Source organism: Monodelphis domestica, chromosome 3, assembly GCF_027887165.1.
Source record: "Monodelphis domestica isolate mMonDom1 chromosome 3, mMonDom1.pri, whole genome shotgun sequence".
NCBI classification, from domain to species: Eukaryota; Metazoa; Chordata; class Mammalia; order Didelphimorphia; family Didelphidae; genus Monodelphis; species Monodelphis domestica.
The window spans coordinates 504,500,624-504,515,931 of NC_077229.1; the positions used below are offsets into that span (position 1 = coordinate 504,500,624).

The window sequence follows — 15,308 nt, forward strand, 5'->3', positions numbered from 1 at the left end:
ACACATTAACCAGGAAAAGATTGGGGAAAAAACCCTCACCTACTGCATAGCAGCACAAGCAAAATAAACAGGAAGCTAAGATGAACAGTTAGAGGAGCAAATTAAAAACAAAACAAAACAAAACTTATATGATTATGAAAACTGCACTTAAGACTCCATTTCCAACACAATCTGTAACTATGAGGAAAATGAAAAGATTTCTAGTTACTGTCTATGCAAGCAACTATTCCATTCAACAAGATATATGTGGGAAAAAAATACTATTCTTTCTTAAGACTGTTTAGTTTTTACTTTTAAACTGTTTTTAACAGTTCACAAAATTTTAATATTAAAGCTTTCTTGGGGTACTTACATACTGAAGGACTTCTAGACAGAGATATATTTTCAATACTTTTCAAAATTACCTAAAACATTCAATAATGTTCATAGGATTTCTAATGACATAATTGAGTATAAATCTGAAAGTAGAAATAAGGTTTTTATCTAGTTCTCAGAAAGCTATCCCCTTGAGCCTTTAGTTTTACACTTTCACTGGTTAAGGGAATCATTAACTTCCTTCTCTGTGTATGCTGCTGGCAGGAGATAATAAGGTAACATTGTTCAGAAATTCAAGGAGTCAATCTTACCAGCTTCATTGGGAGGCTGTCTGCTCAAGCAGATATAAAGAAATATAGACTTATTAAATTTTTTTTTAATTTGGACAATTTATCAAATAAAAACAGCTAAAATTACCGAAGTAAAATAACAAAGGGTTTGTTTTTTAAAATAAGCATTTAAAAATCAAATAAAACTTTTAAATACTTTTCCTCCCAGTGGTTAAACTATAATTATTTTTAGTTCTTTTCTTATTTAATCCTTTTGGCTTCTTTATCTTCTTTTACACCCTCATTTACATTCATATCAAAAGTCACTTTCATGAGTTTATCCACAACTCTAGATATCTGGTCTTACTTAGCATAAAAGCTCCCCCAGATTTTTCACTCTGGTAAAAAAAAAATTAGATAAACAAAATAAAACTATTTACTATGTTTCACTGTATCTCAATTACAAAAGAAAATTATATCAACATAAGAAAAAAAATGCAGTATGGTATGGTGGTTAGAAGCATTAAGAGGGTGAACACTAAGTCTCTTCCAGCACTGTACTTATGATCTCTGATCTCACTTCCTATACTCATCCCATTTTAAGTTTCATCAAATGTAAAATGAGATGGGAGAGGAGGGTAGAGAGAGGAATGGGGTTACATCCTTTAAGGCCTCTGCCAGCTCTAAATTTCTAAACTTATGGGACCAAGTAAAATTGTTTCTCCAATTAGAAAGATGTACACTAAGTTCCTTTTTATTATAGGTTTTCCTGCAAAAAGGTTTCTATAGGAATATTGCAAACTCAACATGTCTAAAAAAAAAACCCAACTTATCTTTCCCTCTAAAGACATTGTTCTTTCCAGTACATCCTTCAAGCCATTTTTCAGTCATAAAGGTTCAAAACTTAGGAGTCATCCTTGATTCTTTATTGCCAATCATGCCCCCAAATCCAATGAGGTATCAAATAAGGTCAGCAACATCTCTCACATTTCTCTCTTCTCTCTACCACAGTCTCCCAAGTTCAGGCAATCATCACTTTTCACTTGGATTATTGCAATATGCTCCTAATCAGATTTCATGGGTATAAGATCTTCTTTATCTAACCTGTCTTCCACATAGCTAAAAAATTTGATATTCTTAGTCAGATTTTAACCATGTCACTCCCCCTCTCAAGACACTCTGGTGGTTCCCCATTGCCTTTAAAATAAAATTTAAACTCCTTTATCTGGTATTTAAAGTATATTATCATCTAAAAGCAAACTATCTTTCAGGCTTATTATACATTTCTCCCTTCCATAAAATCATACCACCTACATCAAGAAACCTGTCCTGGTTTGTTCAAATGGTCGTATCATGCCCACCAGCTTATATAATATTTACTAAATATAACATTTACATAGTATTTAAAAGCATATTGGTGATGAATGTATGGATATACATATATAACCACACTGTATTAATTTATGAAAACCACAGTTTTTGTATTACCTGTGACTTAAATAGTGACTAATATATGGTGGATGCTTAATTAGTTCTTATGGATTCAATGAATGACATGAGTTATTTAGCTAAGGTCTCATCCATAAACATCTTTAAATATATACTGCCTTGGAAAGAGATTTTCTATTATGCTAAGTGCTATTTAAGTAATAATGATAAATGCCTTTATATTTAGTTTGTATGTTTATGTGGTGATAGAAAAGTCTGCAATACATTTTTTTCTGTTAATTCTCATTATCTTTTAAAACAAAAAAACATGGGATGCTGAGGGATACAAATGCCTTATATATATTTTCCTACGAAATTAGACTGAATAGGAGAACAAATGTGAAGCATGGGATAGTGAAAGGAAGCTCTGGGGAATTCTGCATATGTAAATTTTAAAATTAAATACATGGATAAGGATTATGATAAAATATTATCAAGCAAAGTCAGAAATATTTAAGACATGTCTGCTAATTTTTAAAAATCATCTATTTAAACTATCTTTTATTTCAAATGTGAGAGGCAATTAAGGGCTAAAAGAACTCTGATCTAGATTAAAGGGAAGGCTGGCCATTCTAGTGAATTTCAAGCCAATTCTTGTAATGGCATTGCAATCAATAATGTCACCAATAAGAGTCATAGAGATTATCAAATATTTAAATAAATATTTATTATAAAATATTTATAATAAACAAATAAATATTTATTATAAAAGTCTTAATGAGCCACAAAAGTCATTACGTTCCCTCTAAGGTAAAAGATACACTTTATTTATACAAAAATTAATATGTATATAAATGTTATTGCTCTGGTAGTTCATTTCTAAAAGAAAAAAGGACAGTAATTTATATATTGAGTTTTTGATCTCTGAATATGTGAAACTATAGTGAGGAAATGAACATTTTATAAACAGAGGTCCTCCTTATTTGTTCTTAACACCCCCAAGAGATGTTTGTATTTATAACACAAATATCAGAGTATAAAAAACCCTGAAAAGTAATGGGATTTTTCTTACTGCATTAGATTTATAAAGTTTTGAAAAGCACAGGTACAGCAGAGAGACAAAATTTGTCATAATGTGAGTCTCCTGATTCCAGAACCTAACCTAACTGTTCATAATCTATAGTATAAAACTAATACCCTAAGCAGTAAGAATATTGTTAAACTCCCCAAACTCCAGAAACAGAACTTTAAAAAGGAGGGGAAATTGATGCCATTCTGTTGTGAATGTGCTGAAATGTGAAACTTATCAAAGAAGCTAAAAATAATTTGATAGCCTAAACTGCCATACCAAAAATGATGTGATGTGCATTTCATTAACTGATGAAATCTGAAAGGTCAATTTCTCTAAAGATAACTGTAAAGAATAAGATAAATACAAAAAAGCATTAACATTTTGGGCTCACCTAATAGGAAATAAAACAGATATAAAGAATCCAATGCTAAAAGTAAAAAATCCAATGTTAAAATAAGATAGCCTACAATGAAACTTGATACAATTATGAACCACTGGACAGGAGAAAAAAGAAAATTTATTCAATATTATTAAAAGAAAAATTTTTCATAAACATGCACAAATTTTTCAACTGATATTTTTGCCACTTGTAATGCTAAAATTTGTTCACAAAAGATAGATAACTCCATTAAACAAAAGTTTTGACTCTGGATATGATGACCTGTTTGACACATAATAAGCTTTTTTTTTTTTTTTAATTATCTGACAGAACATACAAACCTAGATATGCATTTTTAAAATCTGGCTTTCCACAATATAGGCACACTGAGAGAGACACAAGTATTAAGACATAGTAATAGAAATTTTCTTTCAAGAAAGAATTTTATCCACTTACCCATTATCAGATGGCAGAAGTGAAAGTAATGCCAAAGCAGAAAGTTTTCTTCTTTCTGGCTGGGTAATGCTGTCCATACGATCAACCCACATTTCAATCATGTTACCCAGAAGCTGGTCCATCTGCAAAATTAAAAAAAAAAAGAAAGTAAAGATATTTCCATTTAACTCAGACTGGATACTATTAATGCCTAAAATCAATCAACCAATATCTCATAATTACCTCCTATGTACAAGGCATTGTGCTAAGTGCTGGGGATATAAATATAGGAATGAAGCAATCCCTAGAAACAAGAAGCTTACATTCAAGCAGGGGAGAAGTATACTATATGAATATATCAAAAACATAAAATGAAATACAAATAATAAAGATAGTAAAAGTAAGTCGAGATGGAGGGAAGTAGTAGTTGGGGCAAGAGAGGCTTCATGGAAAACATGGAGCTACAACTTTTGGTTAAAGAAAAACAAGGAAATTCCATGAGGTGGAGGGAAGGACAAAGTACACGCTATACATGGGAGATGAGGCTATGCATATAAAAAGAGAGGAGAGACAGAGAAGGGGAGAGGGAGAGTACACATATATGAGGAACAAAGAGAAGATAAGTACAGCTGGATCTTAGAGTATAATACTATCTAAGATTGAAAGATGAAAGGCTTTAAAAGTTAAACAGAGAAATCTGTATTTTACCCTAGAGGCAATAAGGAAATGCTGGCATTGTCTGGTTAGGGGAGTATCATGGTCAGATCCACATTTAAGGAGAATCGCTTTGGTACCAACAAGGAGGATGGATTAGAAAGAGAATAAACATAAGGCAGAGAGACCAATTAGGGAGTTAATGTGCTAATCTAAGTGAGAAGTGATGAAGACTTAAACTAGAGTGGTAGATGTTAAAGTGTCGTAAAGGTAGAGATAGCAATCAATTTTGTGTAGGTAGAAATGACAACTTTTCTTTTCACTTCAGTAATGCTTTTATTTTTTCCCAATTATGTGAAAAACAATTTTTGGCATTCATTTTCTAACATTTTGAATAGAAGTGACAGTATCTGGCAGATGAATGGATTCTTGATGAGGGAGAATGAAATGTCTAAGATATGATATGGTGACACAAATCTGACTGATTGGAAGAACAAACATTAGCCCCTCCAGAAAAAGGTCAATTTGGAGTAGAGTTGGAGTGCAAGGGGAGGAGAAAGTAGAGGAGAATGACTTGAGGCCATACTGAGTTGGAAATGTCTCCAGGACATTTAGTTTTTAATGTCCAATAGCAGTTAGTGATTTAAGACTGAAGCTCTGAAGAAAAACAGGCTACATACAGAGATATGAATATCATTGCCATAGAAATAACATTAAATTCACCAGCTCTTAAGAGTTAACGAGCTCACTGAGAGAAAGAAAATGTAGTTAGAAGAGGCCCAAGGACAGAGCTTTGGAGAATATTTAAGTAGTTAGGAGATGTCATATAAATGAGAAGCTTATAAAGGAGCCTGAGAAGGAATGAATGGTCAGACAGGTAGGAGGAAAACAAGGAGCAGAGTCAGGAATACCCAGAGGAGAAAGTATACAGAAGAGGGTGATCAATAGTATCAAATGCATAAAAAGTGAGGAGAAAAAAAAAGATCAGAAACAGAAAAAAAGCCCATCAAAATTGTTCACTAATAAATCACTGACCTGCCTTGAATGATCTCAAGCCAGAATGCACAAATATAAGGAAGTGAGGGAAAAGACTGATCACTTTTTCTGGGAGTTTGGGAGAAACATAGGATAGTAGGTTGAGTGGATGGTAATAAATCTTCTATTGCCTTGCCCGAGCCTCTTCTCTGATTTAGAACTGATACTAAAACAAAAGGTAAAGATTTTTTTTTTAACTGGAAAAGACATGGCCAAGTTTGAAGGTAATAGAGAAGGAACTAGTAGATGTGGAGATTTGGAGAGAGGAATGATACAAATTATAGTTTTATAGAGAAGAGAGAAAGGAGACGGGAGCAAGGACACATGTAGAAAGGTTGGCTAAAAGCTACTTTATTATCTGGGATGGGGGAATGGACAATAGACTTGTGGAAGCTATCAAGGAGTTTTGAGATGATGAGAAAGGAAGAGGAATGTACTCACATCAAATGGCTTCAATTTACTCAGTCATGTAAGAGGTGATATGATTAAGGTCAAGGAAGACATAAGACACTTAAAGAGTGAATAGAGGTTTGGAATAGCTGTGGTGGACAAGACAGGTCATAAGTAACTGTGAAACAAAAGGATTGCTATGCAACAGTGAGAGCCTAGTTAAAATTGGGTAGTATGAAATTCTACATATTTCTTCCCACTTTTGCCATCAAACTTCCTGGTAAAGTATTCTACACTCAATGTACTTACACTGTTCTAACAACACTCATTCCTCAAGTCCTAGCAATATGACCTTCCATTCTCAGGCATTCAGGCATTTGAAACTGCCTTCCATTGTAACAATGATCAACTGTACTTGGATCAAGACAAATGACTCAATTTAATTCCAATGGATCCATGATGGAAAATCCTATATACACCTTCAGAGAGAGAGATGATGATGAAATCTAAATACAATATGAAGCATGTTTTTTTTCCTTTCCTTTTATTGGTTTTCTTTTGCAGCATGCCTAATATGGAAATATATCTTGCATGAAAACAAAAAAGAAACTGTCATTCCTTTCATTTTAATTGGTAATTGAGTATAACAGAAAAAGTGGTAGATCTACTGCTTTCTACTGATTAATACTGTCAATCACCCCCAACACCAGCATTTCTGGATTCATTCTTCTCCTTAGGTTCCCAATGAAAATAATTTAAGTCAAATGCCTATCAAGTACCAGACACTGTGTTAACACTATATATATATATATATATATATATATGTTAAAAATATGTGTATGTATGTACACACACACACACACACACACCACTATGTTATAGATAAAAAGACAAAAAGTCTTTGCCTAAAAGAGCTTATATTTTACGGTGGCAAACAACATCCAATGCTTGAGTCTACTTTAATTCTATTTCCTGTCTTGACTCCACATTCCTCTTGACAAATACTTAGTGCTCCCTGAGATTCTCTATTCTACTCTTCTTACTTTATTGTATCTCCTTGTTATTCTGATTCACTGCCATAGCTTCCACTGTCACCTGTACAGAGATGTCTTCCAATTTTTTAGCTCCTAGACTTCAAACCTAAACCTCAAACCTCCATATAAAGGGAATTTTCTCCTATGTCACCTCCCCTAAGTTCTCCCATCTACCAATCACAGTAGACATTTTTCAAAGGACAGACCATTCTTAATTCACACCTGAGTAGACTAAACTTTTGAGTAATTCACACCAGAAAACCTCTGAGTAAGTTCTCACCTCTTTGCTCCTTGTAAGTTCACAAGTTGCCTGACCTTTATAGGTACTTAGCACCCTTTTGTATTAGATCTAAAACTAGGCATGGCTTAAGAACTAACTTTTGCCTTACTATAAGTATGGGTTTAAGTATTTTTCATTGTTCAGCAAGGAGTTTCTTCCCCTAAAGCAGGCTTAAGTAGGGGTGGAGTAGAGATCTTCACATTCCTGATCCAAGTTCCTTCATTGTTTAAAATGGGGAATGGGTCTTAACCAAACCTTATGAAGTAGGGTCTGAGAATTTTTTAAGGTTCACACAGTACACATCCTAAAATAAAATTTAGAAAGGCATAGGGGATAGTGACCTATGGCCTGTGACCTCCTTTCATTATCTCAGGGAATAGCATGATGGATGGTATCTGGATGAGTAATGGGACATGCTCTCTAGGGGAAGGCCCTGAGCCACTGGGGGCAGGGATTTCGGGAGGATTTTCAAGCAAAGTGTTTGCCACATAAGTTTTTACAACACTGATGGTGTGACATTGGGGGAAAGGGGAGATCTCACTAAAAAACTAATCAGCAGGATGAGGAAGATGAATTATAATTGTGTTGCATCAACAAGCTTGTGTAGTTTGAACCTAATGTAACTAACCTGATGTAGTTTAACCTTGTAATTAAGCATTTTAGTCATATAACAGGAAAGAGTCCTAGAAGAGTTAGGCAATTAATGAGAAGTGCCTCGATGACTAAAGAAAACTAGCATTATTAACAAAGACAGTGAAGAGTTAAGGAGTAAAAGTCATAAAAATATGCACAGAGAGATCCTCTAATACAGCTCAAAGCTCACTAAGAAATGCCTGGGCTCATGGGCTTTTCTGGTCTTTCTGGGGTATGAGGAGATTTGGCAATCCCATTCTAGTCTCTCAATACATCCACATAGCAGCCACTATAATAAGGACAAAGTTACACAAAAACTGGTTATTTTAAAAAGCCGGTTCCCTTCTATTACCAGTAATATTCTCTTGATCCAGAGCTAACCTCCTGGTCTGAACTTCCACTTTTCCATCTAGTTCTGACTTTTGTTACTCTAAAGAAATCTTGATACTGAGTTGGGTCATTTAATTTCTGGTTTTAAATTTCTCTAAATGTTAAACCTGAAGCTAATAGACATCTGAATGGGATCCTGGTTCCACCATTTGCTAGCTCTATGACCCTGGGTCTCTCCAATGTAGGGATAAGAATTCCCACTGTACCTAACAAACAAAGCTAATTGTGACGCTCAAATGAAATAGAACACCTAAGGATTTAGAGTACCATGAAAATGTCAATCATCTATCTAAAAGCATTTATGAAGTATGCATCATGTGCCAGGCATTGTGTCAAGTGCTAAAAAGGCACAATCCCTGACCTCAAGAATTTTAATCAGAGAGATAACATGCAAAAAGCTGTGTGTACAAGATATATCTAGAGCTAAAGAAAGAAAATCATAGAGGAAAGGTCCTAGCATATGGGATTTAGGGAGCAAAAGGGGTTGAAGGTGAATAAAACTAGGAAAGGCCTCGTGAAGAAAGTGGGATTTGAATTGAGGTTTAAAAAAGGCCTAGAAGCAAAACTGAAGAGAAAAAACTTTCTAGACCTGGGGCAGAGTCAGGAGATGGAAGGGTCATGTGCAAGGAACAATAAGGCCAGTATTCCTGGTCATCAGAGGCTCTCTCCAGTCAAGATCAAATAATTCCCATTTGAAAGCTTTAGGTGTCCCAGGACACCATCTCTAGGCCAGTGGGATACAGTGGGTACAGCAGCATGGCAGCAGGAAAAAAGATAAGTTACCAAAGTTGTAACTAATGTTTTCTTTAGGGTTTACAAGATACTTTATCTGTATTCTCTGATTTGATCCTCATAACATTCCATAAAGTAAGTACTTAATTCTATTAAGTAAATTATAGATGATAAAATTGAGGCTGGGTAACTTGCCAAGACCATGCACTCAGGTCTTCCAACTCTGAGTCCAGCATTTTATAAGCTATGCTCCCTTTCTGATGTCATGTGTTAGTACTGTAAAGGGAGTTATAGCAACAGTTGATGAGGTTAATGCCCTACATATACTATAACAGTTGAAATCTAGTGACATATACATAGACAGAAAACATTATGATGATTTAAGAATTCTTTAGGGGGCACCTTGGTGGCTCTGTGGATAGTGTCAGACCTAGAGATAGGAGGTCCTGGGTTTAAATATGATCTCAGGCACTTCCTAACTACATGATCCTGGGCAAGTCACTTAACCTCCATTGCCTAGCCCGTACCACTCTTCTGCCTTGGAACCAACAAATAGTATTGATTCTAAGACAGAAGGTAAGGTTTTAAAAAAATAAAAAGAATTGTTTAAATTAGCATACATTATATCATTTACATTTTAATTTTTTTTGCCTAGTACTTGGCACAAAAGGGCAATATAAATGTTAGTTATAATTATTGAAAATAAATGTCAAGTTGAAGTGAAAAATAAGAAACTAAAGGAGGAACTGGGACAATCTGGTACATAAGTCCTTTAATAACTCAGTTTTATTATATGACAGAAAAAAATGCAAATGGGATTTACAGGTAGGGGATATCGCAAAAATATGATTAAAGCATGCCCATATCATATCCTATGATGAATTCAAAATAATTACTGTTTAGAGAATTTCACAGAATTAAAGATTTATTTCTGGAAGACAGATTTTTAAAAGCCAAGGACAAATATACCACAATTTACAAAAGGAGGTATTGAGATCCAGAGATGTTAAATGTCTTCCCGAGAATCACACAGTTCTGAGGAGAGATGTGAACCTAGAGAGGTCTTTCTGATTCCCAAGATACATAAATGTAAGAATTCAATTCCTTATCAATACAAGAAATCGACTTACCTCCAAAGGTTCATTTTTTTTTAAATACCAAAAACCTTGCTCTATTTCATTAGAACTTAAGAGTGAGAAGTTTTTTTAAAAACATAAGAACTTTATGAAAATTTGGTTTTCATTTGATGTTTAAATTACGACAAAAGCTGATTCTTACCTCTTGGTTATATTTATGTGCCATTTGATTTAGAAGTGAAGAAAAGAAACTAGTATTTTGCAGCAGAACTCGGCCCATGACTCCAAGATAAGTAGACATCACTACAGGATACCTCTGGGCAATTAAAAAAATAATTAATTAATATCATTTAAAGGGGTTCAAATATTATTTTTTTGAGATCTGAAGAATCCACAAGGACTCAGAGTTGTTCAATATTTTAAAGATTTGCATTTAAACTTCTTGTACTTCTGAGTATCAACAGCAAATATGCCCTTTCTGACTAACCACTCATAATTATAAGATTATAACAAAGTATAAGTTTTTCAGAATGATAAATAACCCTGCAAGTTTGGTGGTTCTAAGACATCCCAGGTTCCAGAAACTAAAATGGGATGTCTTTCAATATTTTCTACATGTCTATTTTAGGAAAATATGACTTTGTAGGGGGGTTTTAGATCTTGTCTAAATACAAAGGTTTCATTGCCACCTCATTAATCAAAGAAGCACTAGCCTAAATAATTAATTCAATTGGCTAGTAGATTTCCTTTAAGTTTAACATCTGAGTAATATTATTCATGGGGTTCATGTGCTGTGATCATGTCCTTGTTACATGATCAGCCCACTATAATGTCTTTTAGGCAATTTTTTGCAAGCATTTGAGGTTAACATATTGCATCTTCTCTATAAGACTACAACTGTCCTCTGAGTCATTTGTAACTTTAATTCCCGTCTTTGTATCCTTCTAGCTTCATCGGGGAAATAATGGACATAAAGATATGAGACAGTGGTCAGGAAGACTTTGTAATCATGAAAAGTAGTGTGATCTGTGCAAAGATTTGAAGAACATCACCAAAAAGTCCTTTGTTTGGACTTTGGACAGATCACCATCACCAAAGACACAATCCCTGCTAAACATATAAAAGGTGGCTCACTGAACAAAATTATCTCTACAGTGGCATCTGTCACAGTTTAGTAAGATTTTGTTGTACACATGGGAGACAGCTCATCCAATGAGAGCCTTCAAAATTGTGCAGAGTTCAAAACCTTTCTTAAGATCCAAAACCAGCATAGGGAGACATTTATAAAACCTCTCAAGCATCTGACTACCAAAAATTGTCACTAAACATTTGTTTTACTACAGGAAATTGTTTGAAATATGGCTTTGTTTCTTTTTAATTGAGGATACCTTTATACCAAGAGAGATGAAAAAACAGGCATTCAAAAGTGTTCTTTATCTTCTCAGCTGTCTTTTTAACAAGAATCATCTGTATGATCTTTGGGGAAATCTCTTTAATATATTTTGAGAAGTAATCTTTGAATAATTTTCAAAATGTGACCTTTAAAATAAAATTATTTTATATTTAGTCACATGATATCTTATTTAACCAAACTTGCTATTAAGAGCCATTAATACTTTTTAATACAGTACACTACTAGGTACTAAATAGGTGGACTCATTGACAACAAAAACAGGGCATTAAAAAATGTCAGAAGATCCATTCTATTTTGCTGGTTTCTTGCTCTTCCTTCTAATTTCATATATGCAAATGAAGCCTGGACAATCAGGTTTTGCTCAATCTCCAAAATTATTTTCTCTAAAAAATTATTTTTTGTTCGGTCAAACATATATTACTTTCTGCTACAGTATGCGGTAGATGGGATTGTACTTTATGACTTTTGCCCTCAGTTTTCCCATCTCCTTGATCAATAAGAATATTAAGTATCTGCAGACAGATTTGGTTTCTGGGCTTTTTCAGGCTCTGGCAAAAGTTTAGTACTGGTTGAATTCCTATGGACAGCAATGTCTTTACTATTGCCAATACAATTAAAAAATTATTGCAATAAGGCATTTTGAACTAATCCAATTAAAAAGTGTTACTGTTCTTTTAATTTCCTATTAATTGGCAAAACTATATTTACTATTAACAAACAATAACTGATAGTGAGTAGTGAATGGTAGAAGAGAGTAATGAAAGTTTCTATCAAGATGGTTGGAAGAAAGCCTTGCAGAGATTTCTGTGCCACAAATTTCTTGGGAATTTCATGGGTTAGGTAAGCTTTCTATGGCAGGTATCCCATTTTAGGCATGGCAAGAATTAGATGAGATCAGAAATTCATTTGAGTACTGAGTAATAATCATAATGACAACTGACTTTTACATGGCAATTTTAAGTTTTGCGAAATTATTTATATTAATATGCTTAATTCTCCCATTACTTCTCATAGATAAATACTAATAGTATTATTCTCATTTTACAGATAAGGAAACAGATTTTGGGTAAGCACCTCGCTAGTGGGTTTTAAGAGAAATTGCAGACTCAGAATTTTCTTTATTGCCAGTCTAGTCCTTTTCCACCATACTATACTCTAACCAAGGGAAGATCTTTCAGATTAGACAAAAGGCAGGAGATTTATAATCAGTTGCTTTCTATCTGTTAAAATGAAGTCAAATTAGTTTTTTGTGATGTTGTTTGATACCTGCCAAGGCCAATAACTTTTGACTCACTTCTGAATAAAGTATTCAAAATAAATGATATGTTCAGGTCAGCCTATGAAGTCTTTCAATGCTTCCATTTTTTTTCTTTACCTTAAATGACTCTTTCCTCCAAAGTTTTCAATTCTTTGGGATATTTTTACAGTGATATCATAAGTTAATAAAACATAGTGTCGAGGATATTGTCAAATTTTCCATGGAAAGGCTCCACTTCATTCACAATAAATGTTGGTGCAAAAACTAAAATTGAATTTATGATGGTCTTATTTTTAGTCATCAAGAATGATTGAAGGTAAGATGATTAATTATCCAATGGAATGAAGTTCCTTGCTTCCTTTGGTTATATTAGAAAAAAACAGCTTTACCAATTCATTTATTGGCCTTCCTGAGGAAAGTCTGTATGCATGCAAGCCTTCCTTTTTAACTGAAATTTCTTTCCAATCTTATGATTTTATTTATAGCAAACACATCAATATGATTAAATTCTCTTCATAATGTGCTAACACATTACTCACTGGACATACACTACACAGTGGGAATAACCACAGTTAAATTAATGCTTTCTCAGTGCTCACAAAGCAGTCTCAATGCTTTTCAACGACTCTGCAAACATTATTTTGCCTTTTGTCTTGTCGATAGATTATTGGTTTAGAACAGGAAAAATAGACTAAAGCTGGCCTCAAAGCAAGTAAAACATGGTTTTGGGTTCTGCCTTGACATATAGATAGGATGTGTGATCCTGGGCAATTCACATACACTCTCAATGCTCTAAGCAACTCTCTAAGACTTCTTAAGAGTTAAAAGAAAAGGTGGCAACCTATGTTAATAGAGAGTGTTTCTTATACCAGTGAAATCACAGGTCCAGTACCTCTACCAATCTGTTCTTAAAAGTTGCAATGGTTAACAATTTTCAGTACCTAGTGTCTAAATTCCTAATGATGAATTGTTTGCAAGCTTGCTTAGACAACAAACACAATCTGTTAGTTACTATATCTTATATTAGAAGACTAACACAAACTAAAACAGAACAAAGGAGAACTAAGAGAAGAAGACATATAATGGACAAGATAAGATAAATAAAAAGAACATTAAAAAGGCAGCTGAACTATGACTGAAATGACCAGCTTTGACCTTGAAGAGAAGATAACTAAATTTCCATCTTCTGGGGTAGGCAAGAGAGTGAATAAGACATAATACAAGGTAAGGAATATAATATAAACTTGTTGTCATGGTCAGATTTACTTTAAAATTTTTCTTTTTCTTTATTATGAAGGAGGATTTGGTGACAGTTTCTGGGAAAGTGTAACAAGATGACAGGTATATTAAAAAAAGATATCAAAGAATACAGAAGCACTGATTTAGAACTAGAAGAGACCTTCAGAGACCATAGAGACCAAGTCCCTTATTTTACAGATGAGGAAACTAAAGCTTCATGAAATTAAATGACTTGCCCAGAATCAAAGAGCCAGTAAGTGTCTGCAGCATGACTTGAATCTAGGTCTTTTCGATTCTAAGTCTAGGACTCTATATCTAATAATACCAATGAAAACCTAACTATATAGTATGTGCTCTGTTAATACAATAATTCTTAGAAATATGAAAAGTAAAAGACTAATTAGTCTTCATGCTTTATAAAACCAGAAAATACTTATTTTCCATTTTCATTATCTGTAATATGTATATACTATTTAAAAGACTATGAAGTGTTTCTACTGATTGGTTGGAATGTTGGAGAAATAAAGCATCAGTTTCCATTTGTCACTACCTACAGGAATGTACAAATCTGATTCTTTTCCCTTTCCTCTCATGCTATCAAAATTTATTTCAGAGAGAGAATTCCATACACTATTATGAAGGTAGGGCACTCGTGTTGAAATTTGCATGCAGAGGGATACCATGCAGAAATGGGAACTAATGACTGATAAACAGTTCTTTTATAAGGTAAGGTCTTTTATTAGCTTTCCATTAAGAGCAGGGGCCTATGTTAATCCATGAGTGGCAATAAGGATTTGAGGAATGGCCTGAACCAAGAGCTTCTGACAGAAGTGGACTCATGCTATGTTAATTAAGCACTTATCTGAGAGCAGGACTCTGATGATTTCATATCATCCTCTCCCTACCAAAAACTTACGGAGAATCCCTCTCTCATTATTTCCAAAGACAATCTAGCAGGTTCTACATTAAAAGATTAGCAGCCATTTTTCTGTAACTTAAAACTGAATCGATAAAGAGGAAGGATGTTGATGATGGGACTCTATAGGGCAGAGTTGTCAAACCCATGACCCTCAACACTCCAAAAAATGGCCCGAATCAGATTGAAATGTAAGTGAAAAATATTAGCAAAATTTAAATACAATAAAACAAAATATAAACAAAAAATACAATAAAACAAAACACAAACAACAAAAAAAATGCAATGAAAATATAATATTAATATGTGGTTTTCTAAGTCAACATGAGACCCTAAAGGATTCTTATGAACAGTTGAAT

General features: G+C 33.8%; 1 protein-coding gene across 1 annotated transcript in view; it reads right to left on the reverse strand.

Annotated features, from left to right (window-relative positions):
- The window catches only part of IPO11 (importin 11), a 197,492-nt gene that overhangs the window by 48,351 nt on the left and 133,833 nt on the right, over positions 1-15,308 (reverse strand). The window contains exons 26-27 of the mRNA XM_007486378.3: positions 10,325-10,438; positions 3,920-4,041 (exon numbers count right to left, since the gene is read on the reverse strand). Coding sequence (XP_007486440.1) covers positions 3,920-4,041; positions 10,325-10,438 — 236 coding nt within the window. The remainder of the gene's footprint in view (positions 1-3,919; positions 4,042-10,324; positions 10,439-15,308) is intronic.